This window comes from Phyllopteryx taeniolatus, chromosome 13, assembly GCF_024500385.1.
Source record: "Phyllopteryx taeniolatus isolate TA_2022b chromosome 13, UOR_Ptae_1.2, whole genome shotgun sequence".
Taxonomy (NCBI): domain Eukaryota; kingdom Metazoa; phylum Chordata; class Actinopteri; order Syngnathiformes; family Syngnathidae; genus Phyllopteryx; species Phyllopteryx taeniolatus.
The window spans coordinates 24321206-24345187 of record NC_084514.1 but is presented as its reverse complement, the minus strand read 5'-3'; the positions used below and the strand labels follow the sequence as shown (position 1 = coordinate 24345187).

Sequence of the window (23982 nt, the reverse complement as noted above, 5' to 3'; positions counted from 1 at the left end):
GATTTCACTGTATTTTGAAACATCGTCACGGCTAAACATAGTTTCACTATTGGGTGTCAGACTTCATAGTAACTTACTGTCATGAGCTATGCCCTGCAGTTCCTTTGTTGGAGCTTGGGTGGCGCTTTGCGACTGTCTCCCTCTCTTTCCCTTCCCAGTAATCAGCACCACCTGTTGTCAATCAGCCTTCATCATCACCTGCATTTAAGCCTGCCAGATCCAGGATTCCACTGCCAGAGTATTAACGTCCACCCGTGGTACACCGGCTCTCACACGTAAGCTACGCCAGTTCTTGCAATTATTCTGACCTCCATGTTCTTCCTCGTCCTCAGTGCCCCTTCCGTGCTCCCCGCCTCGCTTATCCCTCCAATCACGCCGTTAAGCCCTTCCACCTGCTCATGCCACCGCCTCCCGCACGTCCCCTGTCTCGACGGTCTGCCATTATGCCTCAGAGGTCCAACTCCGAATCCCTTCTCAATAAACCATTCTCCACAAACTTCTTCAGCCTCCGCCTGCTTCTGGGTCCAGTTAAAATTGATACAATTGTATCATGACAGAATACTCTGGCCATCATGGACCCAGCAACCCCGGAGGCACTAAGAGAAGCACTCACTCTGCAAGGTGGCCACATAGGAAGACAGGAAAAAGTTCACCATGAGATCATGGACTCATTTAACACTCTCCCTCAACAAGTATCCCTCCTTTCTTCCCAAATGCAGTCCGACCACCCTCCCTTGAGTACTCCTTCCGAGCCCGCAGCCTCCAATCCATCCCGCCTCCCGTGCGAAGAGACTCATGTCCCTCCGCCTGAGCCCTAATCCGGGGATTTAGGTGCATTCCGCCAATTCCTCTTAAATTGCTCCCGCGTTTTAAATCTGCAACCGTTAAGATACCTGACTGAACAAGCCAAAGTAGCATTCGTCACCAACCTCCTATGCGGAAAAGCAGCTAAATGGGCAACCGCGTTATGGCACAACTCTTCCCCGGTACTCGCGTAATTTAACTCCTTTTCCGCCAAACTTAAAAAAGTCTTTGATCACTCCGTTCAGGGCAGGAAAGCCACTCGACAACTCCTTACGCTCACTCAGGGCTCTAGTTCCGTGGCTTCTTACTCGGTGGAATTCAGAATTCTTGGGGGTGAATGCCGGTGGGATGACGCAGCGCTAAGGGGTATCTTTTTAAAAGGGCTTTCGGAGAAGCTCAAGGACGATCTCGCAGCCGGGGACGAGCCCTCCTCACTCAACGCTCTTATTTTGTTATCCTTCCGCTTGGACAACTGTTTACGGGAAAGAGCACAAGAGAGGGAGGTCAGAACACGTAGAATTCTATCCTCCGCGGGCACTGCACCGTGAGCACCTCAGCCGCATTCTGAACACCCGACCGCCTCCTCACTGCAACAAATGAGCCCATGCAACTGAGACTCCGTTAGTCCTGGGAATTCCCTGGCTCAGAAAGCACAACCCCGCCATAGACTGGACTCACCTATCAATCACTGCCATTCGCACGGTCTGCTTTCTGCCATGCCACCCTTCAGCAAACCTCAACCACCTGCTACACCAGTCGACCTCTCCCAGGTGCCGGAAGAATATCATGATCTCTCCCCTGTTTTCAGTAAGTATCTTGCCATTTCAATACCCCACCACCGGCCTTATGACTGCGCGATCGATCTTCTGCCAGGAGCCCCTCTCCCCTCCAGCCGTCTCTTCAACCTTTTCCGCCCTGAGAAAAAGGCTATGGAGGACTAGATGAGTGACTTCTGGACTTATTCGATGAGTGGTCTCGTTGAGAAGAAAGTTACCACTCTCCGCTCCTGCATCGATTACCGTGGACTCAATGAAATCAACGTAAAGAACCAATCTCCACTACCCCTCATTGACCCCTCATTTGAACCCCTCTGTGACGCCCAGATATTCACCTAATTGGACCTAAACAATGCCTACCATCTCATCCGCATCAGAGAGGGGATGAATGGAAAACTGCTTTCAATACCCCCCTCGGACACTTCGAATACCTGGTCATGCCACTTGGATTAACCAACGGCGCCGCCGTTTTCCAAACCTTCATTAATGACGTCCTCCGTGATATGTTGAACCGGTTTGTTTCGTCTACTTAGACGACATTCTCATTTTCTTCCGCTCTCCCGAAGAACACCGCCATCATGTCCGCCAAGTCCTCCAGCGTCTCCTTGAGAACTGCCTCTATGTTAAACCTGAATAATGGGAATTCCACCTCTCCTCCGTACACTTCCTTGGCTGTATCAAAGGACAGTTACACCCAGACCCAGCTAAGATCCAAGCAGTGGCTCACTCCCACCACCTGCAAAGAACTACGTTTCCTGGGATTCACCAATTTCTATCATCCGCAATTAGAGTGGCTATTCCTCTCACGAGCCTTAGCTCCACCAGTTCTCCAATCCAGTGGACCCCAGCTGCATCCCAAGCCTTCGACCAGCTAAAAAACCTGTTCACCAGTGCTCCCATCCTGCGACACCCTGACCCCTCCCTCCAGTTCGTGGTGGAGGTTGACGCCTCGGACACTGGGGCAGGGGCCGTTCTCTCGCAGCGGTACCCCACTTCCTAGAAACTATATCCATGTGCTTTTTCTTCCTGTTGTCTGTCCCCTGCTGAAAGGAATTATGACGTTGGTAATTGAGAGCTGGTGGCCATCCTCTGGGCATTGGAGGAGTGGAGGCATTGGGTGCAGGGGACTGATTCGCCATTTGTCATTTGGACCGATCACAAAAACCTTGCCTACCTCCGTTCCGCCAAACGTCTAAACCCCTGACAAGCTCGCTGGGCCCTCTTCCTGAGCTGATTTAACTTCAGCCTCTCCTTCCGCCCTGGTTCCCGCAACAGCAAGCCTGACAACCTTTCTCGCATGTACTCATCCCCCTCCAGCCCTGCAGAACATGAACCCATCCTCTCTTCCTCCTGCTTCCTTGGGGCAGCCACCTGGGAGATCAAACAGATAGTTAAAGATGCTTAGAAGACTCACCCGGATCCCCAGACCGGACCTCCTAATCGACTGTTTGTACCCGATTCCGCATGATCTGACGTCCTTCAGTGGCCACAATTAAAAACTCACCTGTAATCCTGGAATCACCCGCACCATCCAATTCGTACAACAAAACTTCTCGTAGCCCAGCCTGGTGAAAGACACACGGGTGTTTGTCCAAGCCTGCTCCGTCCGTGCCCGAGGGAAGACTTCACATCTGCCCCCAAGCTGGTCTGCTGCGCCCCTTACCTATCCCGAGCCGCCCTTGGTGCCACATCGCCTGGGACTTCGTTACCGGCCTACCTCCCTTTGATGGTAATTCTTCCTATTATTGATCGGTACTCCAAATATGACCATTACATACCCCTCCCCAAGCTACCCTCTGCCTTTGAAACCGCTAACCTTGTCAATCACGTCTTCAAACTCCACGGAATTCCCATCGACATCGTCGCGGACCGCGATCCTCAGTTCTACTCCCAAGTATGGAAGGAGTTCTGTAAAGCGGTGGGCGCAGCAGCCAGCCTGTCTTCCGGACACCATCCACAGTCCAACGGCCAGACAGAGCAGGCAAATCAGTCCCTAGAATCGTCCCTTCGCTGCGTTGCCGCAAGCAACCCCGCCTCCTGGAGCACATTCCTCCCCTGGATTGAATATGACCACAATTCCCTCACCAGCTCCGCCACTGGTATGTCTCCTTTCATGGCCTGTTATGGTTTCCAACCTCTGTTGTTTAGGGAACAGGAGTATAGGGTTGCGGTTCCCATGGTGAGGACTCCACTGCCAGAGTATTAACGTCTATCCGTGGTACACCGGCTCTCAACTCGCACGTAAGCTACACCAATTCTCGCAATTATTCTGACTGCCATGTTCTTCCTCATCCTCAGTGCTCCTTCCATGCCCACAGCCTCGCTGATCCCTCCAACCACGCCGTCAAGCTCTTCCACCTGCTCACGCCAACGCCTCCCGCACGTCCCCTGTCTCGACGGTCCGCCATTAGGCCTCAGAGGTCCAACTCCGAATCCCTTCTCAATAAACCATTCTCCACAAACTTCTTCAACCTCCATCTGCTTCTGGGTTCAGTCAAAATTGATACAATTGTATCGTGACAATTACCATAGAAAATTGGCCTCCATAAAGCCATTGATAAAAATAAAAGAAATAATAAAACATGTTAAAAGGAACACTTAGTGTGTGGCAGTTGTACCTTGTCAGTGACGATACTCTTTCCATCCCAGGCCCAGCCTCGCTTGGTGAAGTAGTTGACAGTGGCAAATTCAATAAGCGCAGAGAAGACAAAAGCATAGCACACAGCTATGAACCAGTCCATCGCTGTCGCATAGGCCACTTTGGGCAGTGAATTGCGGGCACTAATACTTAGCGTGGTCATTGTGAGCACTGTGGTTACACCTGGAATGAGAAAACAAAATTTGTAATTGCCATTAAGAATCAATGTATAGTATCTATTCCATAAATTAAATAGGACCATAAGTTTATATCCATGGTGAAGATTAGCTCCAAAGACACAATCAATCACAATCATTGTGCGAGGATGTGTGTTAATACACAATATACAGCATAGTAGTTATAGAATAGTAATATTAGAGTAGCAATAGATTGAAATTACTTTATAAGGTGAGATAACAAATTAAAAAAAAAAAATTTCCCCCAGTATTAATGCCGATTGTTTCCATTGCTAAGATCCAATCATTTGAAGGTCCCCTTCAATCAGAATCCATCCATCCATCCATCTATTTTCTGTACCGTTTATCCTCACTAGGGTCGCGGGCGTGCCGGCGCCTATTTCAGCTAACTTTGGGCGAGAGGCGGGGTACACCCTGAACTGGTCGCCAGCCAATCGCAGGGCACATATAAACAAACAACCATTCACACACACATTCACACCTACAGGCAATTTAGAGTCTTCAACTGACCTACCATGCAAGTTTTTTGGGAGAAAACCGGAGTACCCGGAGAAAACTCACGCACGCACGGGGAGAACATGCGAACTCCACACAGGCAAGGCCGGATTTGAACCTGGGTCCACGGCTTGGGCTCTGGTACCAGTCCTCTTGAGAAGGGTTGGACTCTCTTCCACTCTGGAGTTGCCCACAGTGAGAGGCGCCGAGCACTTATTGCCCCACAGCTCGGCGACTTGTACATTGGGGTTCACCCTGGTGGACGAAAGGGTAGCCTCCCTCCGCCTTCAGGTGGCGGGACAGGTCCTGACTGTTGTTTGTGTCTATGCACCAAACAGCAGTTCAGAGTACCCATCGTTTTTGGAGTCCTTGGAGGGAGTGCTGGAGCGCGCTCCCGCTGGGGACTCCATCGCTCTGCTGGGGGACTTCAATGCTCACGTGGGCAATGACAGTGAGACCTGGAAGGGTGTGATTGGGAGGAACGGCCCCACCGATCAGAACCCGAGTGGCGTTCTGTTATTGGACTTCTGTGCTCATCACGGATTGTCCATAACAAACACCATGTTCAACCATAAGGGTGTCCACACATGCACTTTGCACCAGCACACCATAAGTCGCAGTTCAATGATCGACTTTATGGTCGTGTCATCGGACTTGCGGCCGCATGTCTTGGACACTCGGGTGAAGAGAGGGGTGGAGCTGTCAACTGATCACCACCTGGTGGTGAGTTGGCTCCGATGGTGGGGGAAGATGCCGGTATTGTGCGGTACGTATTGTGAGGGTCTGCTGGGAATGCCTGCCAGAATCCCCTGTCAGAACGAGTTTCAAATTACACCTCCTGCAGAACTTCACCCACGTCTCGTGAGAAGCGGGGGACATTGAGTCAGAGTGGACCATGTTCCGCGCCTCCATTGCCGAATGGAGCTGTGGCCGTAAGGTAGTTGGTACCTGTCGTGGCGGCAATCCCCGAACCCGTTGGTGAACACCAGCGGTGAGGGATGCCGTCAAGCTTAAGAAGGAGTCCTATCGGACCTCCTCAATTCCACGACACGCCTTCCTATGAGGAAGCAGAGTCTGGGGTCTCTGAGGCGGGCTCTCCTATCTCTGGGGTTGTGGTCACCGAGGTGGTTAAAAATCTCAGATTCAGGAGGAGCAGTGTGGTTTTTGTCCTGGGCTTGGAACAGTGGAACAGCTCTACACACTCGGCAGGGTCCTTGCGGATGCATGAGAGTTCGCCCAACCAGTCTATATGTGTTTTGTGGACTTGGAGAAGGCGTTCAACCGTTTCTCTCGGGGAGTCCCGTGGGGGGTGCTTCGGGAGTATGGGGTGCCGAACGGGCTGTTCGATCCCTGTACGACCAGTGTCAGAGTTTGGGCCGCATTGCTGGAAGTAAGTGGGACTCGTTTCCGGTGAGGGTTAGACTCCACCAAGGCTGCCCTTTGTCACCTATTCTGTTCATAACTTTTATGGATAGAATTTCTTGGCGCAGCTGAGGCGTAGAGGGGGTCCGGTTTGGTGGCCTCAGTATTTCATCTCTGCTTTTTCCAGATGATGTGGTTCTGTTGGCTTCATCAAGCCATGATCTCCAACTCTCACTGGAGCAGTTCACAGCCGAGTGTGAAACGGCTGGGATGAGAATCAGCACCTCCAAATCTGAGCACATGGTCCTCAGTCGGACAAGGGTGGAGTGCCCTCTCCAGGTCGGGGATGAGATCCTGCCCCAAGTGGAGGAGTTCAAATATCTCGGGGTCTTGTTCACGAGTGAGGGATGAATGGAACAGGAGATTGACAGGCGAATCAGTGCAGCGTCTGCAGTGATGTGCATTTTGTATCGGTCCAGTGGTTAAAATGGAGCTAAGCTGAAAGGCTAAGCTCTCAATTTAACGGTCGATCTACATTCCTACCCTCACCTATGGTCACGAGCTGTGGGTCGAAAGAACAAGATCCCTGATACAAGGGGCCAAAATGAATTTCCTTCGCAGGGTGTCCGGGCTCTCCCTTAGTGAGAATCTTGGTCATCAGGGAGGGGCTCAGAGTAGAGCCGCTGCTCCTTCGCATTGAGAGGAGCCAGATGAGGTGCCTCCTGGACGCCTCCCTGGTGAGGTGGTGATGGATATATATACACTATAAAGTACTCGCTCACCTGTCTTGACTCACATATGAATTTAAGTGACATTCCAGTCCTAATCCATAGGGTTCAATATGACCTCGGTCCACCCTTTAGAGCTATAACAGCTTCAACTCTTCTGGGAAGGCTGTCCACAAGGTTTAGGAGTGTGATTTTTTTTTTTACCATTCTTCCAGAAGCGCATTTGTGAGGTCACACACTGATCTTGGACAAGAAGGTCTGGCACTCACTCTCCGCTCTAATTCATCCCCAAGGTGTGCTATCGGGTTGAGGTCAGGGCTCTGTGCAGGCCAGTCAATTTCATCCAAACCAGACTCTGTCATCCATATCTTTATGTACTTGCTTTGTACACTGGCGCACAATCATGTTGGAAGAGGAAGGGGCCAGCTCCAAACTGTTCCCACAAAGTTAGGAGAATGGAATTGTCCAAAATCTATGGGTATGCTGGAGCATACAGAGTTCCTGTCACTGGAACTAATGCCTGGATCAGACTACAAGACAAATTTGGTCCTTCCCGATTGCACTATGTCAGACTACTGCCATCAAATCTTGCTGTTTCTCGGGCAGACAGTGGCAACATGACACAACATTTATTCCGATAGCACCGTATCCTGTCTTTTACGATCACTGGGCTTTTTCTTGTCAAATCAAACACTGTCGGAGAGGTGGAAGCAGTAAACGTGATTCCGGTTAACGCGACCGGATACACTTGTTACCATGGCGACGACAACAACAATGCGCTGCACCAATGTATTATTTCTGTGTGTGTGTGTGTGTGTGTGTGTGTGTGTGTGCGTGTGCATGTGTGTGTGTGTGTGTGTGAGCGAGTGTGGGGGGACAAAATGAAGAAAAACGTGTGGGGGACAAAATTAGGAAAAACGTGTGGTGTTCGTCAGTGGTACTCGGGAGAGAACGTTCATTCAAGGATTGCTTGAGGTATGTTCGCGTACTTTTAATAGGATACGACTCGCAAGCCGGCTACAAAACGTTGTCTAGCCTACCAAGCTAGTGCTAGCACATACGGTTGTATATAAACATGCCGGTGTTCCCTCGAATCATGATCTTAAGCTTTGGTAAACAATTGTTTGTGTATATTGCAATAGTACCGAAGTCAGACTTCCTTTGAGAGGGCCAAATGTTTGGAGATCTGTATTCACCCCAACCATCTTTTCTTTGTAGTTCTACCTCAAAGGACTTCCTTCAACCATTTGTATGTTTATTAGGGTTTCCTTCTCCTCCCAGACAGTAACCTGTCTTGGGTTTACAACAGCCGTCCCGGTCTTCAAAGAGGACTGTTTTGCATTGTAGAAGAGAAGGGCCCAGAGTGGGAGCTTAGCTAGACTGAGAGGTGCCAACAGGCGGGAATGGTTAATTTCACGGACACAGAGTGCCACCTGGTGGCCAGTTTAACACTCCAAATATAGTCATGAGGAGCACCCACCTTCCAGGTGCACCCAGGGAGGGGCTAATTCCACGCCCAGAGAATTAAAGCTTGATAAACTGAGATCCAGGGGTTTTCGGGGGCTTTTTCGTCATCCTGGCTTTGTACGCAGCCACTATGACACTAAGGCTTGTTCAATAAATCGAAAACGCCAAGTGTCTCGAAGTCTTCATTCATTCCTGCCCAACGGAAGCCGGAGTTCTCCCGGGTGACCTCCGACTCAGAACCATAGGCGAAAAAATCCACCTCACGCGTGAATAAATGTTGACAACGGCGTGCAAGTATGTTGACAACGGCAAGCACGGAAGGCTATGCGGCGGTCACAATATGCAATCCGATTGGTGGACGGCAAGGTGCGCCGTCGGAGAGTTGTCGCTGATATGTCACAATACACGGAAGATATAAAAAAAAATAATCTAACTTGCTCGACTTTTCATTTTGCCGTCCTAGGGCTATCGTAAGGACAAATCATTGGTCGTGTATTATGTCACACTACAACAATTGTTGTCTTTCCTGACAAAATATGTCGGGCCCGATCTGGGAAATCGGCTGCGATAGCTAATCCAGCCAAAATCCTGTTGTCTGATCTAGGCATAAGGGGCCAAGCCCAGCTCTTGAAAAACAACCCCCACACCATAATCCCCCCTCCACCAAACTTTACACTTGGCACAATCCAGTCGGACAAGTACCATTCTCCTGGCAACTGCCAAACCCAGATTCGTTCATCAGAATGCCAGATGGAGACGTGTGATTTGCCACTCGAGAAAACGCGTCTCCACTGCTCTAGAGTCCAGCACGCCGCGCTTTACACCACTGTATCTGATTTAGCGATGCATTCCTCACTCCATCGCTAAAATATGTGATGCAAGTTTTTAAAGTTTACAGACAAATAAAACCTTTTTCTCAGCAGTCAGCAGCTCTCAAAACATAGATTGAACCGTTTGTTTCTCTTTGTGACAGTCTGGATTAATAACATAAATGAAAACTGCGTGGCAGCAGCTGTGGACAACAGAGGTAAACAGAAAGGCGATCGCTGATAGGTCAAAAGCAGAGCTGTCAAATATTAGGGAACGTCCGCATTTTGTTATGGGCATCACTGAAGGCTGACTCTTTCCGGCTGTAACGCTGATTACAAATGTCTTAAATTAATTCAATTAAATAAACACTATATTTTAAAAAATAATAATTTTTTAAAAAGGCACATTAACATTGAACAGTTGCCCAACTTCACTGCTTTCCGGGCACTACCAGTGACTTGCTTGGTGCACGATATTTTTTTTCCCCCGGAGGTGAACGTTCTCTTTGTGTCCAGTGTCAACGCATTTATCCTCACGAAACATCACCTCCATGGCATCGTATATGCCCCTACAGTTCTTATATGAATCGTGACATGAAGTTGCCAAAAAACAAAACTGTGATACAGTACACTTGTCACATAGGTCTGGCTGGAACCGCATTTTTGGGGCGAGTAACCATTTTTGAACGCCAAAATAAGCAAATTAATATGTCTCTGGAGATACAAATGTAAAATAATACACAGCCACACAGGATGCCGGTTGAACAGGAAATGAATTAGTAAGTCACTGCAAACATCACTTGAGAACAGGGGCAAGGTTAAAAGATAAGAATACACTAATATTATTAATAAATATTTGTGTGGGACGGTGGACGACTGGTTAGAGCATCTGCCTCACAGTTCCGAGGACCGGGGTTTAAATTGCAGCCTCGCCTGTGTGGAGTTTGCATGTTCTCCCCGTGCCTGCGTGGGGTTTCTCCGGGTATTCCAGTTTCCTCCCACATCCCCAAAACATGCACGCTAGGTTCATTGAAGACTCTAAATTGCTCGTAGATCTGAATGTGAGTGCGAATGGTTGTTTGTTTTTATGTACCGTGCGATTGGCTGGCAACCAGTTCAGGGTGTACCTCGTCATCATCGCACATTTCATCTTTACCAATGATGAGACCCTCTCTATAGTGGCATCACAACAAGGCCAACGAAAAAGGTATTGGAGGTATTGCTTTAGATGAACTAAGGTGAAGTCGCGACATACTGCATGTACATACAATATATGACTATAATACATGGAAGTAGTTCAGACTTGTAATTTATTTCCATATATCCATCCCATCCATCCATTTTCTGAGCCGCTTCTCCTCACTAGGGTCGCGGGCATGCTGGAGCCTAGCCCAGCTAGCATTGGGCAGGAGGCGGGGTACACCCTGAACTGGTTGCCAACCAATTGCAGGGCTATTTCCATATAGTTTTCTGAAATTTTGGTCGATCTCTGACTTTTACAACTACCAGGTTCGTGACTTTAGAGCAGGGGTGGGCAAACTTTTTGGCTCAGGGGCCACATTGACTTTTAAAATTTGACAGGCAGGCCAAGCCAGAACCACATGCTTACATATCAAAAATAAAATTACAAAAATAAAAATAAAAAAGGCTAATAGGTATTAAAGGTGTTAATACTTAGTTTTGCTTTTAATGGGAACAGTGTTGTTTTGTTGATCAACTTGTTTTGCCAGTAAATCAAAGTCTGGTGTTAGTTTTGTTGTGGCAATTCTCAGAGCACATCTGAGGTGTTCATCACTCAGCTAGGATCTGTAGGATGTTTTGTTGGTGTTCATCACACTAAAAGTCTGTTCACACACGTGTAGAGTCAAGCACCACCAGCATCCTCTGTGCTATCTTCTGGATTTTGGGAAATTTGTCTGCGCTTCATGAAGCATAAACTGATCCAGTTTGAGAGTTGAACTTCTCTTTTAAGACAGTATCACATCGGAGATCAATCAGTTCCATCTGCAGCTCCTGTGGCACTGTTTGCTGTCTTGTGTGACTGAATCTTGGAAGGCAGTTTGTCATATTAAGGTGTTTTGCTGAGCCTGCAAGCTTGATTTTTAACCGCTGAGCCGTAGCCATCAGTTCCTGCATTGATAGACTGCTAGCATAATCAGCATGCTTGGTAGAAAAGTGACCGCTGATGTTATATTCCTCTAAAACCGCAATGGTTTCTGAACAAATTAGACATGCATCCTTTGACCGGACTTCAGTGAAAAACTATTTACTAGTCCATTCTATATTAAACACGGAGCACCACTGTTGCCACAGTTACCTTGAAAAAGTAACTTAGTTAGTTTACTGTTTACTTGAGCTTAAAAGTAACTTAGTTACTTTACTGATTACTTGATTTCAAAAGTAACTACCGTAATTTCTCGTATATGCAGATTGTTTGCCCTAAAAATGGTCAAAGGTCAATAGTGCGCATAATACATAGGTATAGAGGAAAATGAAAAAGACTCACAATTTATAAAAGTATGCCGCCATCTAGAGGTTACAACACCCTTATTTAGAAATCAGCACTTAACTTTGTGAACGGTTAAATGCTGTTGAATGGCTGGAGTGTGAGTTTTCGAGTCACCAGCAACAAATCACGACTTACTGAGAAACATTAATGACTCAAAAGTAACTGTAGTCTGGTTATTCTCCTGGGAAAAGTAATGCATTACTTTACTCGTTACCCAAAATGGCAGAATTTGGGAGTAACGCGTTAACGGAATCACTGCTCAGCGCTCACTGTCGACTTTTCTTTTCTTTGGTCCACTCATGGTTGAAGAAGGGTTCAGAGCAGTAGCAGAGTAAAAACAGAACAGCCAAAGTCAATTCAATGTATCACTGTACCTACTCCACTACTTGGTGGAACCACTGGGCATTACAGGACAACCTAGTGGAATCACTGGGCATTAAAGCACAACCTGGTGGAACCACTTGGCATTACAGGACAAGGTCAAATGAATATAGTCATGATTTTGATATGATTTGGGCGATTCTGTACCAATCTTTGGCCGGCCGAATTGAAATGATCAATAGGCTGGATGTGGCACACAGGCCGTAGTTGGGCCCACCCCTGCTTTAGAGGCTCTCTATATTTATTTAATGTTAATTCCAAGGGTTGGATGGACTCACCAAATACAGTTCTGGCTGGAACAGACTCTCGATTGAGCCAAAAAGAAACCTGGGAGAGGATTACTGTCATGATACAGGGCAAATATGTCTGGATCACAAAATATCCAATTTTCCTCTTCAGGTGGAAGTGGGCAGTCATGACCGTGTATTCACCTGGGGATAGTGTAAAAACACTCATGAACATCAATTTGAAGTACAATAAATTGTATAATTACTTAACAATGATCACTATTACTGTAATATCATATCATATATTAATAGATATATGTACTATTTTTTTCTCGTATAAGGCTGAAGTTGATATTCTTATAAGCCTGTGTTGGCACGTCACAGTCAAAGGTTCTGGGTTCTCGATTTTAGCTGGGACCTTTCTACCCAGAGTTAGCATTTTATCCCTGTCCTTGAGTGGGTTTTATTACATAGTTTAGATTAATAGATGACTGTAATTTGCCCATAGGTGTGAATGTGTGTCAAGGTTGTTCTTCCACTTTAAGCCTCGCCAGATGTGATAAGTGGTTGAAAATGGAATGATAAAGAATACAAAAAAAAGTGTAACTCATTACCAGTGCTGGATTTAATTGTCTCCTTCCCCACAGTTTGGCCCACCAAGTCATACTGGTTGAGTCTAGATCCATCAGCTGCCACATCTACTGACTGGGAGGCATTTCGAGTCCAAATGTAAGTAACTTCAGTCTTTGTGTAGGCGTCTGAAGCAGAGATTCAGAGGGAGATACAGATTTCTACAAATCCCTCCAATCATATTTCAATTCAACTCAACTAAATTGAGACATTGACAGACTACCTGTAATTATATAATTTATTCTATATGCAGAATAGAATTTTAAATGTTGACACACAAATAATAAATACTCCGTAATACTACTGTATATACGTACATGGTAGCAACAAGATCGCTGCCAGAGCCAAAGTCTTAATGTTTAACTAATAAACTGAAAAATTATGTCCTGTATGTAGTAGGGCTAAATACATCTTGACAATTTTAGAGAAAAAGGTGATGTTGTGGCACGTCATAATGGCTGGGTTTTAAAATTTGAGCACTTAACAAATTTACACCTGTCAATGACAATTTTTTAGGAAGATAAAATATGAATGAGTGAGTTATTTTATACTTACAGCTGCCAAACTTGAGAGGACATGAATGAGAGTCCATGGGAAAGTCTTCCAGGTGCATGGGACACTCAGCTTGAACTGTTAGCCTGGGAGTAAAAAAAACAGTCGTCAACGGGGGAGTGAGGGTGGGGATGATTTGCTAAACTATGGAGAGTGCTTTGTGGGAGCTCCGGTGTACTTTGAGGGTGCTTGGCTCCTATATTACGCCCACTGTATGTATTTATTTCACTGCTGTACTTGCAACTAGATGTGGTTTAACACTGCATAACATTCTCAGGGCACTGAATTAATTGCAACTCGACTGTTCTGTTTGTCTTAGAAGACATTTCGCATCTCATCCAAGTAGGCTTCATACCGCATTTCCTCACGAGGTTCGCGGGCGTGCTTGAGCCTATGCCATCTGTCTGGGCGAGAGGCGGGGGCACACCCTGAACTGGTCGCCAGCCAATCCCATGGCACATAGAAACAAACACTCATTCGCACTCATTTTAACCCCGGTCCTCAGAACTGTGAGGCAGATGTGCTAACCAGTCACCCACCGTGTGTGTATGTATGTATGTGTGTGTGTGTGCGTGTGTGTCTGTGTGTGCAGTGTGAGCGAGATTATTACGTACCCCAAGAGATGCATGTTTTGCAGTTACTTGTGATCAAATAGGGCTAATGTGGGCTAATATGCGCAGCCAATAAACAACAAAACATCTACAATTTAACACAAGGTGTTTTCTCAAGTTATAAGTGGGCTGAAATGTCCACATTTGGGCAGACAAATACTACAATACATGAATACTGTTATTTTTCTTCGTCTAAATGTAAACACAACTCGCGCGCCGTTGTCTTCAATAGTTACGACGCTCTTCCAAACATGGGCACGTCAATTAACCAGGTTGGCGTATTTAGTGATGATACCGATGCCCAGGAAGCCCAATAGAAGACGTGTGCGGTCATGTGACTTTGTTGTGTTGTTTAATTGCAATTGCAAGCAAGCGGCATTTAGATTATTGTAACAGAGTAAACGTACAGTTTCTTCTTAAAATAAATACTGTACTCGATTAAAAGTAAAAAGGATGTAGTATTAAAACTACTTTGGCAAGCACAATTTATCCAACATGCTACTTAAGTAAATGTAGCACGTTACTACCCACCTGTGTTATATATATATATACATATATATATATATATATATATAGGCACGGTGGCCGACTGGTTAGAGCGTCAGCCTCACAATTCTGAGGACCCGGATTCAATCCCCGGCCCCGCCTGCGTGGAGTTTGCATGTTCTCCCCGTGCCTGCGTGGGTTTTCTCCGGGCACACCAGTTTCCTCCCACATCACAAAAACATGCATTAATTGGAGACTCTAAATTGGCCGTAGGTGTGACTGTGAGTGCGAATGGTTGTTTGTTTGTATGTGCCCTGCGATTGGCTGGCAACCAGTTCAGGGTGTACCCCGCCTCCTGCCCGATGACAGCTGGGATAGGCTCCAGTACGCCGGCGACCCTAGTGAGGAGAAGCGGCTCAGAAAATGGATGGATGGATGGATGGATGGATATATATATGTGTGTGTGTGTGTGTGTACGCGGCACACGGTGGACGACTGGCTAACACATCTGCCTCACAGTTTTGAGGACCAGGGGTTCAAATCCTGGCCCCGCCTGTGTGGCGTTTGCATGTTCTCCCCGTGCCTGTGTGGGTTTTCGCCACAAACTCTGGTTTCCTCCCACATCCCAAAAACATGCGAGGTAGGTTAATTGAAGACTCAATTGCCCATTGGTGTGAATGTGATTGTGAATAGTTGTTTGTTTCTATGTGCCCAGCTGGCAACCAGTTCAGGGTGTACCCCGAGTCTCACCCAAAGGTAGCTGGGATAGGCTCCAGCACACCCATGACTCCAGTGAGCATAAGCGGTACAGAAAATTGAGATATATACAGTGGGTACGGGAAGTTTTAAGACCCCCTTAAATTTTTCACTCTTTGTTATATTGCAGCCATTTGTTATATTGCAGCCATTTGTTAAAATAAGTTAATTTTTTTTCCTCATTAATGTACGGCACCCCATATTGACAGGGAAAAAAACGTAATTGTTGAAAATGTTTTTTGATTTATTAAAAAAGAAAAACTGACATATCACACAGCCATAAGTATTCAGACCCTTTGCTGTGACGCTCATATTTAACTCGGTTGCTGTCCATTTCTTCTGATCATCCTTAAAATGGTTCTACACCTTCATTGGAGTCCAGCTGTGTTTGATTATACTGATTGAACCTGATTAGCAAAGCCACACACCTGTCTATATAAGACCTTACAGCTCACAGTGCATGAGGTCAAAGGAACTGCCTGAAGAGCTCAGAGACAGAATTGTGGCAAGGCACAGATCTGGCCAAGGTTACAAAAACAATTCTGCTGCACTTAAGGTTCCTAAGGCCTCCATAATCCTGAAATGGAAGACATTCGGGACGATCAGAACCCTTCCTAGAGCTGGCCGTCTGGCCAAACTGTGCAATTGAGGGAGAAGAGCCTTGGTGAGAGAGGTAAAGAAGAACCCAAAGATCACTGTGGCTGAGCTCCAGAGATGCAGTCGGGAGATGGGAGAAAGTTCTAGAAAGTCAATCATCACTGCAGCCCTCCACCAGTCGGGGCCTTATGGCAGAGTGGCCCGACGGAAGCCTCTCCTCAGTGCAAGACGCATGAAAGCCTGCATGGAGTTTGCTAAAAAAAACACCTGAAGGACAAGATGGTGAGAAATAAGATTCTCCGGTCTGATTAGACCAAGATAGAAATTGTTGGTCTTAATTCTAAGTGGCATGTGTGGAGAAAACCAGGCTCTGCTCATCACCTGCCCAATACAGTCCCAACAGTGAAGCATGGTGGTGGCAGCATCATGCTGTGGGTGTGTTTTTCAGCTGCAGGGACAGGACGGCTGGTTGCAATCGAAGGAAAGATGAATGTGGCCAAGGACAGGGCTATCAGGGACGAAAACTTTCTCCAGAGCGCTCAGAACCTCAGACTGGGCAGAAGGTTCACCTTCAAAAAAGACAATGAGCCTAAGCACACAGCTAAAATACCAAAGGAGTGGCTTCAGAACAACTCCGTGACTGTTTCTGAATGGCCAAGCCAGAGCCCTGACTTAAACCCAATTGAGCATCTCTGGTAAGACCTGCAAGGTCTTACCAGATCTGCAAGGAGAGATCTGCAAGGTGGAATGGCAGATGAATCCCCAAATCCAGGTGCGAAAGACTCATGGCTGTATTAGCTCAAAAGGGTGCTTCTACTAAATACTCAGCAAAGGGTCTGAATACTTATGGATGTGTGATATTTCAGTTTTTCTTTTTTAATAAATCTGTAAAGATTTCAACAATTCCGTTTTTTTTCTGTCAATATGGGGTGCTGTGTGTACATTATCCATCCATCCATCCATTTTCTGAGCCGCTTCTCCTCACTAGGGTCGCGTGCGTGCTGGAGCCTATCCCAGCTATCATCGGGCAGGAGGCGGGGTACACCCTGAACTAGTTGCCAGCCAATCGCAGGGCACATAGAAACAAACAACATTCGCACTCACATTCACACCTACGGGCAATTTAGGGTCCCCAATTAATGCATGTTTTTGGGATGTGGGAGGAAACCGGAGTGCCTGGAGAAAACCCATGCAGGCACGGGGAGAACATGCAAACTCCACACAGGCGGGACCGGGGATTGAACCCCGCTCCTCAGAACTGTGAGGCTGACACTCTAACTAGTTGGCCACCGTGCCGCCGTGTGTACATTAATGTGGAAAAAAATGTAATTAAATTATTTTAGCAAATGGCTGTAATATAAAAAAGAGTAAAATATTTAAGGGGGTCTGAATACTTTCCGGCGGCACGGGGGATGACTGGTTAGAGCGTCAGCCTCACAGTTCTGAGGACCCGGGTTCAATCCCCGGCCCCGCCTGTGTGGAGTTTGCATGTTCTCCCCGTGCCTGCGTGGGTTTTCTCCGGGCACTCCGGTTTCCTCCCACATCCCAAAAAAACATGCATTCATTGGAGTCTCTAAATTGCCCGTAGGCATGACTGTGAGTGCGAATGGTTGTTTGTTCCTATGTGCCCTGCAATTGGCTGGCAACCAGTTCAGGGTGTACCCCGCCTCCTGCCCGATGATAGCTGGGATAGGCTCCAGCACGCCCGCGACCCTAGTGAGGAGAAGCGGCTCGGAAAATGGATGGATGGATGAATACTTTCCATACCCACTGTGTAAATATACATATATATATATATATATATATTATATATATATCGACGAAAGGTAAACTCCTCAGGTTAAGTCTCAGCCAAGACAAACAGCACTATTTTGTGGACAAAAAATTATATATTCTGGACAGGGAAGACAGATGTTTTGAAAGAGGGGCGAGAGAGGCCATATACACTAAGGTGGGAAAACCATTGCTTAACAGAAGAGGGGGCTTACTACATCACCTTTCTCTTACTTAAAATGCCGTCCTTTCGTCTATTCCAAAGAAACTCAATAATTCTGCCTCCAACAAACAGCACGGCCTTCTTGACCACTTGACCACTAGACCACTTCTTGACCACTTAACAACTGAATGGAATATCAGTGAGGGAGTTTCCACCCAACGATTCTGGTGGACGAACAATGGCCTCTCGGCCAGGCGGCTTAATGTCTCTTCCCTTTTTTGCATTCCAAAAGAATGATTCCATACGTGGTGTGGGGCTTGCCTATAAAATGGAGCATAAATTATTGAGTTTTCCACACAAACACTGGCAAGTGCGTCATAACTAAGCCCTGTTGCATGAACTGATGAAACCTTCTCGGATGAGAGGCGAAATGTCTTCTAAGACAAACAACAGTCCAGTTGCGGTCAATTCGATGCCCTGAGAATGAAATGACCTGGATGAATCAGAATATTCACAGGCTCACTCCATGACATAATGAGTATTTGTGTGTAAATCTATGTGTCATGTTTGTGTCATACTTCGGTGTCCTTTAACATCAGGAGGGAGTCACTTGTAGTCCCGTGTCGTACTGTACCTTGTCATGGAGTCTAAAATCCAATTTTCACAATTCAAGTGTTCTGCGTAATCTTTTAAATCCAACGATCTGCTACTATCAACTCAAAGAACCCAAGATAAAATTAAATTCCGCCTTATATGAATTTAAGTTTGAAGTTAAACTATTGAATTTAACAAGTCACCTCATAGTATACAGCAGTGTTCCATCCTCCATAATCCTCAGTAGTTTGTTGGGCATTGTCATGTTATGGGCCACTGACTTCTTGCCATTGTGAAAGAAGGTATCAGGAGTCCAGATTTTACTGGCCATCAAGTTGTTAAGAGGCAGAATGTTCATTGGACCATGGAACTTTAATCGCTCGTCCTTCCAACTTTGACGGAAGAAAACATCCACAGTGTACTCCTGAAAGAAAAAATAAGGGAGAATTCTGTTGACAAAAAACTACCCAAAATGACAATTCAAAATATTTTCAGGACTTTAAGTGCACAGGGTCCGAAATATACATTTATTTGTATCGCAATTATTGCTTTACAAAATTATTTTTGTGTAGCAATTGCTGAGATTTGTGTATTAAAGCACTGTCGAGTTCTATGTTTTGTTTTTTTTACCCTAAATTTATATATAGAGGAATATAAATAAACTTGTCTAATGTTTGCTGATAATGTCAATACAAATAAGTTAGTTTTCTATGGTTTTCTAAGTAATTTTTATTGTGCTTACCATTTCTAGTCTATTTACAAAAATGAAAAGCCTACACACTGACATCCATCCATCCATCCATTTTCTACCGCTTATCCGAGGTTGGGTCGCGGGGGCAGTAGCTTTAGCAGGGACGCTCCAGCGTGTCCTGGGTCGTCCCCGGGGTCTCCTCCCGGTGGGACGTGCCCCGAACACCTCACCGGGGAGGCGTCCGGGAGGCATCCGAATCAGATGCCCCAGCCACCTCATCTGGCTCCTCTCGATGTGAAGGAGCAGCGGCTCTACTCTGAGATCCTCCCGGATGACCGAGGTTCTAACCCTATCTCTAAGGGAGAGCACGGACACCCTGTGGAGGAAACTCATTTCGGCCGCTTGTATCTGGGATCTTGTTCTTTCGCTCACGACCCACAGCTCGTGACCATAGGTGAGGGTAGGAACATAGATCGACCGGTAAATCGAGAGCTTCGCCTTTCGGCTTAGCTCCTTCTTTACCACAACGGATCGATACAAAGTCCGCATCACTGCAGACGCTGCACCGATCCGCCTGTCGATCTCCCGTTCCATTCTTCCCTCACTCGTGAACAAGACCCCAAGATACTAGAACTCCTCCACTTGGGGCAGGATCTTATACCCGACCTGGAGAGGGCACGCCACCCTTTTCCGACTGAGGACCATGGTCTCAAATTTGGAGGTGCTGATTCTCATCCCAGCCACTTCACACTCGGCTGCGAACTGCTCCAGTGAGAGTTGGAGGTCACGGCTTGATGAAGCCAACAGAACCACATCATTTGCAAAAAGCAGAGATGCAATACTGAGGCCACCAAACCGGACCCCATCTACGCCTCGGCTGCGCCGAGAAATTCTGTCCATAAAAGTTATGAACAGAATCGGTGACAAGGGCCAGCCTTGGCGGAGTCCAACCCTCACTGGAAACGAGTCTGACTTACTGCCGGATATGCGGACCAAACTCTGACACCGGTCGTACTGGGACCGAACAGCCCATATCAGGTGGTTCGGTACCCCATACTCCAGAAGCACCCTCCACAGGACCCCCCGAGGGACACAGTCGAAGTTCTCCAAGTCCACAAAACACATGTAGACTGGTTGGTCGAACTCCCATGCACCCTCGAGGACCCTGCCAAGGGTGTAGAGCTGGTCCATTGTTCCACGCCCAGGACGAAAACCACACTGCTCCTCCTGAATCTGAGATTCAACTTCCCGACGGACCCTCCTCTCCAGCACCCCTGAATAGACCTTACCAGGGAGGCTGAGGAGTGTGATCCCCCTGTAGTTGGAACACACCCTCCGGTCCCCCTTCTTAAAAAGGGGGACCACCACCCCAGTCTGCCAATCCAGAGGCACTTTCCCCGATGTCCACGCGATGTTCCAGAGGCGTGTTAACCAGGACAGCCCTACAACATCCAGAGCCTTGAGGAACTCCAGGCGAATCTCATCCACCCCCAGGGCCTTGCCACCGAGGAGCTTTTTAACCACCTCGGTGACCTCAACCCCAGAGATAGGAGAGCCCGCCTCAGAGAACCCAGACTCTGCTCCCTCATGAGAAGGCGTGTCGGTGGAATTGAGGAGGTCTTCGAAGTATTCTCCCCACCGGCTCACAACGTCCCGAGTTGAGGTCAGCAGCGCCCCATCCACACTAAACACAGCGTTGATGGTGCACTGCTTCCCCCTCCTGAGACGCCGGATGGTGGACCAGAATTTCCTCGAAGCCGTCCAGAAGCCTTTCTCCATGGCCTCACCGAACTCCTCCCATGCCCGAGTTTTTACTTCAGCGACCACCAAAGCTGCATTCCGCTTGGCCAGCCGGTACCCATCAGCTGCCTCACCGTTGGTGTCCACCAACGGGTTCGGGGATTGCCGCCACAACATGCACCAACCACCTTACGGCCACAGCTGCAGTCGGTCGCCTCAGCAATGGAGGCGCGGAACATGGTCCACGTGGTCTCGATGTCCCCCGCCTCCCCATGAGCAAAGTTCTGTCGGAGGTCAAACATCTTCTGACAGGGGATTCCGCCAGAGTGGAAGAGAGTCCAACCCCTCACCTCGGCAGACCCTCACAATACATTTGGGCCTGCCACGTCAGACCGGCATCTTCCCCCACCATCGGAGCCAACTCACCACCAGGTGGTGATCAGTTGACAGCTCCGCCCCTCTCTTCACCCGAGTGTCCAAGACATGCGGCCGCAAGTCCGATGACACGACCACAAAGTCGATCATCGAACTGCGACCTAGGGTGTCCTGGTGCCAAGTGCACGTGTGGACACCTTTATGCTTGAACATGGTGTTCGTTATGGACAATCTGTGATGAGCACAGAAGTCCAATAACAGAACACCGCTCGGGTTCTGATCGGGGGGGCCGTTCTTCCCAATCACGCCCTTCCAGGTCTCACTGTCATTGCCCACGTGAGCATTGAAGTCCCCCAGCAGAACGATTGAGTCCCCAGCGGGAGCGCTCTCCAGCACCCCCTCCAAGGACTCCAAAAAAGGTGGGTACTCTGAACTGCTGTTTGGTGCATAGGCACAAACAACAGTCAGGACCCGTCCCCCCACCCGAAGGCGGAGGGAGGCTACCCTCTCGTCCACCGGGGTGAACCCCAACGTACAGGCGCTGAGCCGGGGAGCAATAAGTATGCCCACACCTCCTCGGCGCCTCTCACCGTGGGCAACTCCAGAGTGGAAGAGAGTCCAACCCCACTCGAGAGGACTGGTACCAGAGCCCAAGCTATGCGTGGAGGCGAGTCCGACTATATCTTGTCGGACCTTCTCGACCTCACACACCAGCTCGGGCTCCTTCCCTGAGAGGTGACATTCCACGTCCCTAGAGCCAGCTTCTGTAGCCGGGGATCGGATCGCCAAGGTACCCGCCTTCGAAGGGGCGCCAGACAACTTAGCTCCTAGGATCATTGGGACACACAAACCCCTCCACCACAATAAGGTGACGGCTCAAGGAGGGGACACACTGACATATCACTGGAAATTTGTCCAATGAATATTGGCATTCATGGTTTTCACTAAATTCAAATGTCTTAGATTTCATTATTAATTAATTAATTAATAGGGTAATATTTTTTGCAATAAAATTAACTTATATCACTGCGATTGGCTGGTGACCAGTTCAGTGTGTACTCCACCTCTTGCCCAGAGTGAGCTGAGATAGGCGCCAGCACACCTGCAACCCTAATGATGATAAGCAGTAAGGAAAATGGATTGATGGATAACTTGAAACAATTGCATTTTAATATTTAAGTGTAACAGGAATCTAGGATAATGTGCTGTTTGAAATCACCACTGATAAAACAACAACAACAACAGATTTATAGTTTTCTCTTCAGCGGAGAGTCCTCCTGACTTTCATGGTCATATCCCCTGTGTAAGAAAATAAATACAACACCTTGAGGCTGATCAACTGGCTTTCTATCTTGGAAAGTCTGCGCACCCTGCTGGCATCATATAGCCTTCCGCCTTGTGCTATACTGTACACATAATAGAATACCATAAAGAACACACCACCGATTGAAATTACTTACTCGATCCTTCTCGTTGTTAGACGCATGGCTCAATGCCCATCCAAAAGGAGTAGTTTTGTCAATTTCGGATAATGTATAACGATAATAATTTTTATCCAAATCTACTGCTTTCTTGTGTGCTTCTGCACGGTTGTGCTTACAACTTTATTGTTTTTAGCCTGCTGCCTGTAACACCTTCCACAAACTTTGGCAAGTAATTTCGAAAATATTTAATTGCATTTGCGTGCTGCCGACAAAGGGAACAATGTATATCATCTACGGCACCCTCTTTGACCGTAAAACGAAGCCGTGTGTGGCTCAACTGTTTGTGAGCTTGGCATGTTGTTTTAACTGCCAAGAGCTCCGAATGACTTGACCAATTAGCGATCACGTAGCTGTTTATCTCTGCTTTCAACACATTTTAATTTCTATTATCATTCTACCCTCTATTTGTTGAGTTACAAGAAATAAATAGTTAAAAACATGCATTGCAAATTGTAGCAATGGAAATTCTGGAATACATCGCTAAAGACCTCATTTTTACGTCGCATTTGGTGATCCAGTACCAGATATTTTGGACCCTGCCACAAGAGATTGAATACATAAAAATACTCACGATTGATACATTTTAAATTTCAAAAGGTTTATTACTCTGGCAACAGAGGAGTTGACTCCATTAGATTTCTTTTTGTTGGCTCCATCATAACAATTACCATATTTCCTTCCGCACCCCGGAAATCAACCCCAAAAATCATGAAAATCCATCCACCAATGTAAAATGCGCACCATTGATTTGCCACTATCCATATGCTCAAAACACATTCAAAACTTATTTTATTAGGTTTTTTGAAGAATTATTCCACGCTGACATAATAATTATTATATTTTTTTACTTGAACATTTGGGCACGGTGGACGACTGGTTAGAGCGTCAGCCTCACAGTTCTGAGGACCCGGGTTCAATCCCCGGCCCCGCCTGTGTGGAGTTTGCATGTTCTCCCCGTGCCTGCGTGGGTTTTCTCCGGACAATCCGGTTTCCTCCCACATCCCAAAAACATGCATTAATTGGAGACTCTAAATTGCCCGTTGGCATGACTGTGAGTGCGAATGGTTGTTTGTTTCTATGTGCCCTGCGATTGGCTGGCAACCAGTTCAGGGTGTACCCCGCCTCCTGCCCGATGAC

The 23982-nt window shown here is 47.2% G+C and overlaps 1 protein-coding gene across 2 annotated transcripts in view; it reads right to left on the bottom strand.

The window, feature by feature from the left end:
• gabra2a (gamma-aminobutyric acid type A receptor subunit alpha2a) overlaps positions 1-23982 on the bottom strand; it is an 80662-nt gene that overhangs the window by 7059 nt on the left and 49621 nt on the right. Inside the window, exons 5-10 of one of the 2 annotated variants that reach the window (XM_061795808.1) lie at positions 18759-18979; positions 13579-13661; positions 13008-13151; positions 12445-12597; positions 4199-4401; positions 78-2951 (exon numbers count right to left, since the gene is read on the bottom strand). In XM_061795808.1, coding sequence (XP_061651792.1) covers positions 2751-2951; positions 4199-4401; positions 12445-12597; positions 13008-13151; positions 13579-13661; positions 18759-18979 — 1005 coding nt within the window. In that variant the 3' untranslated portion in view covers positions 78-2750. Of the gene's footprint in view, positions 1-77; positions 2952-4198; positions 4402-12444; positions 12598-13007; positions 13152-13578; positions 13662-18758; positions 18980-23982 lie in introns of those variants that run through there. The other variant, XM_061795807.1, reaches the window with a different exon arrangement.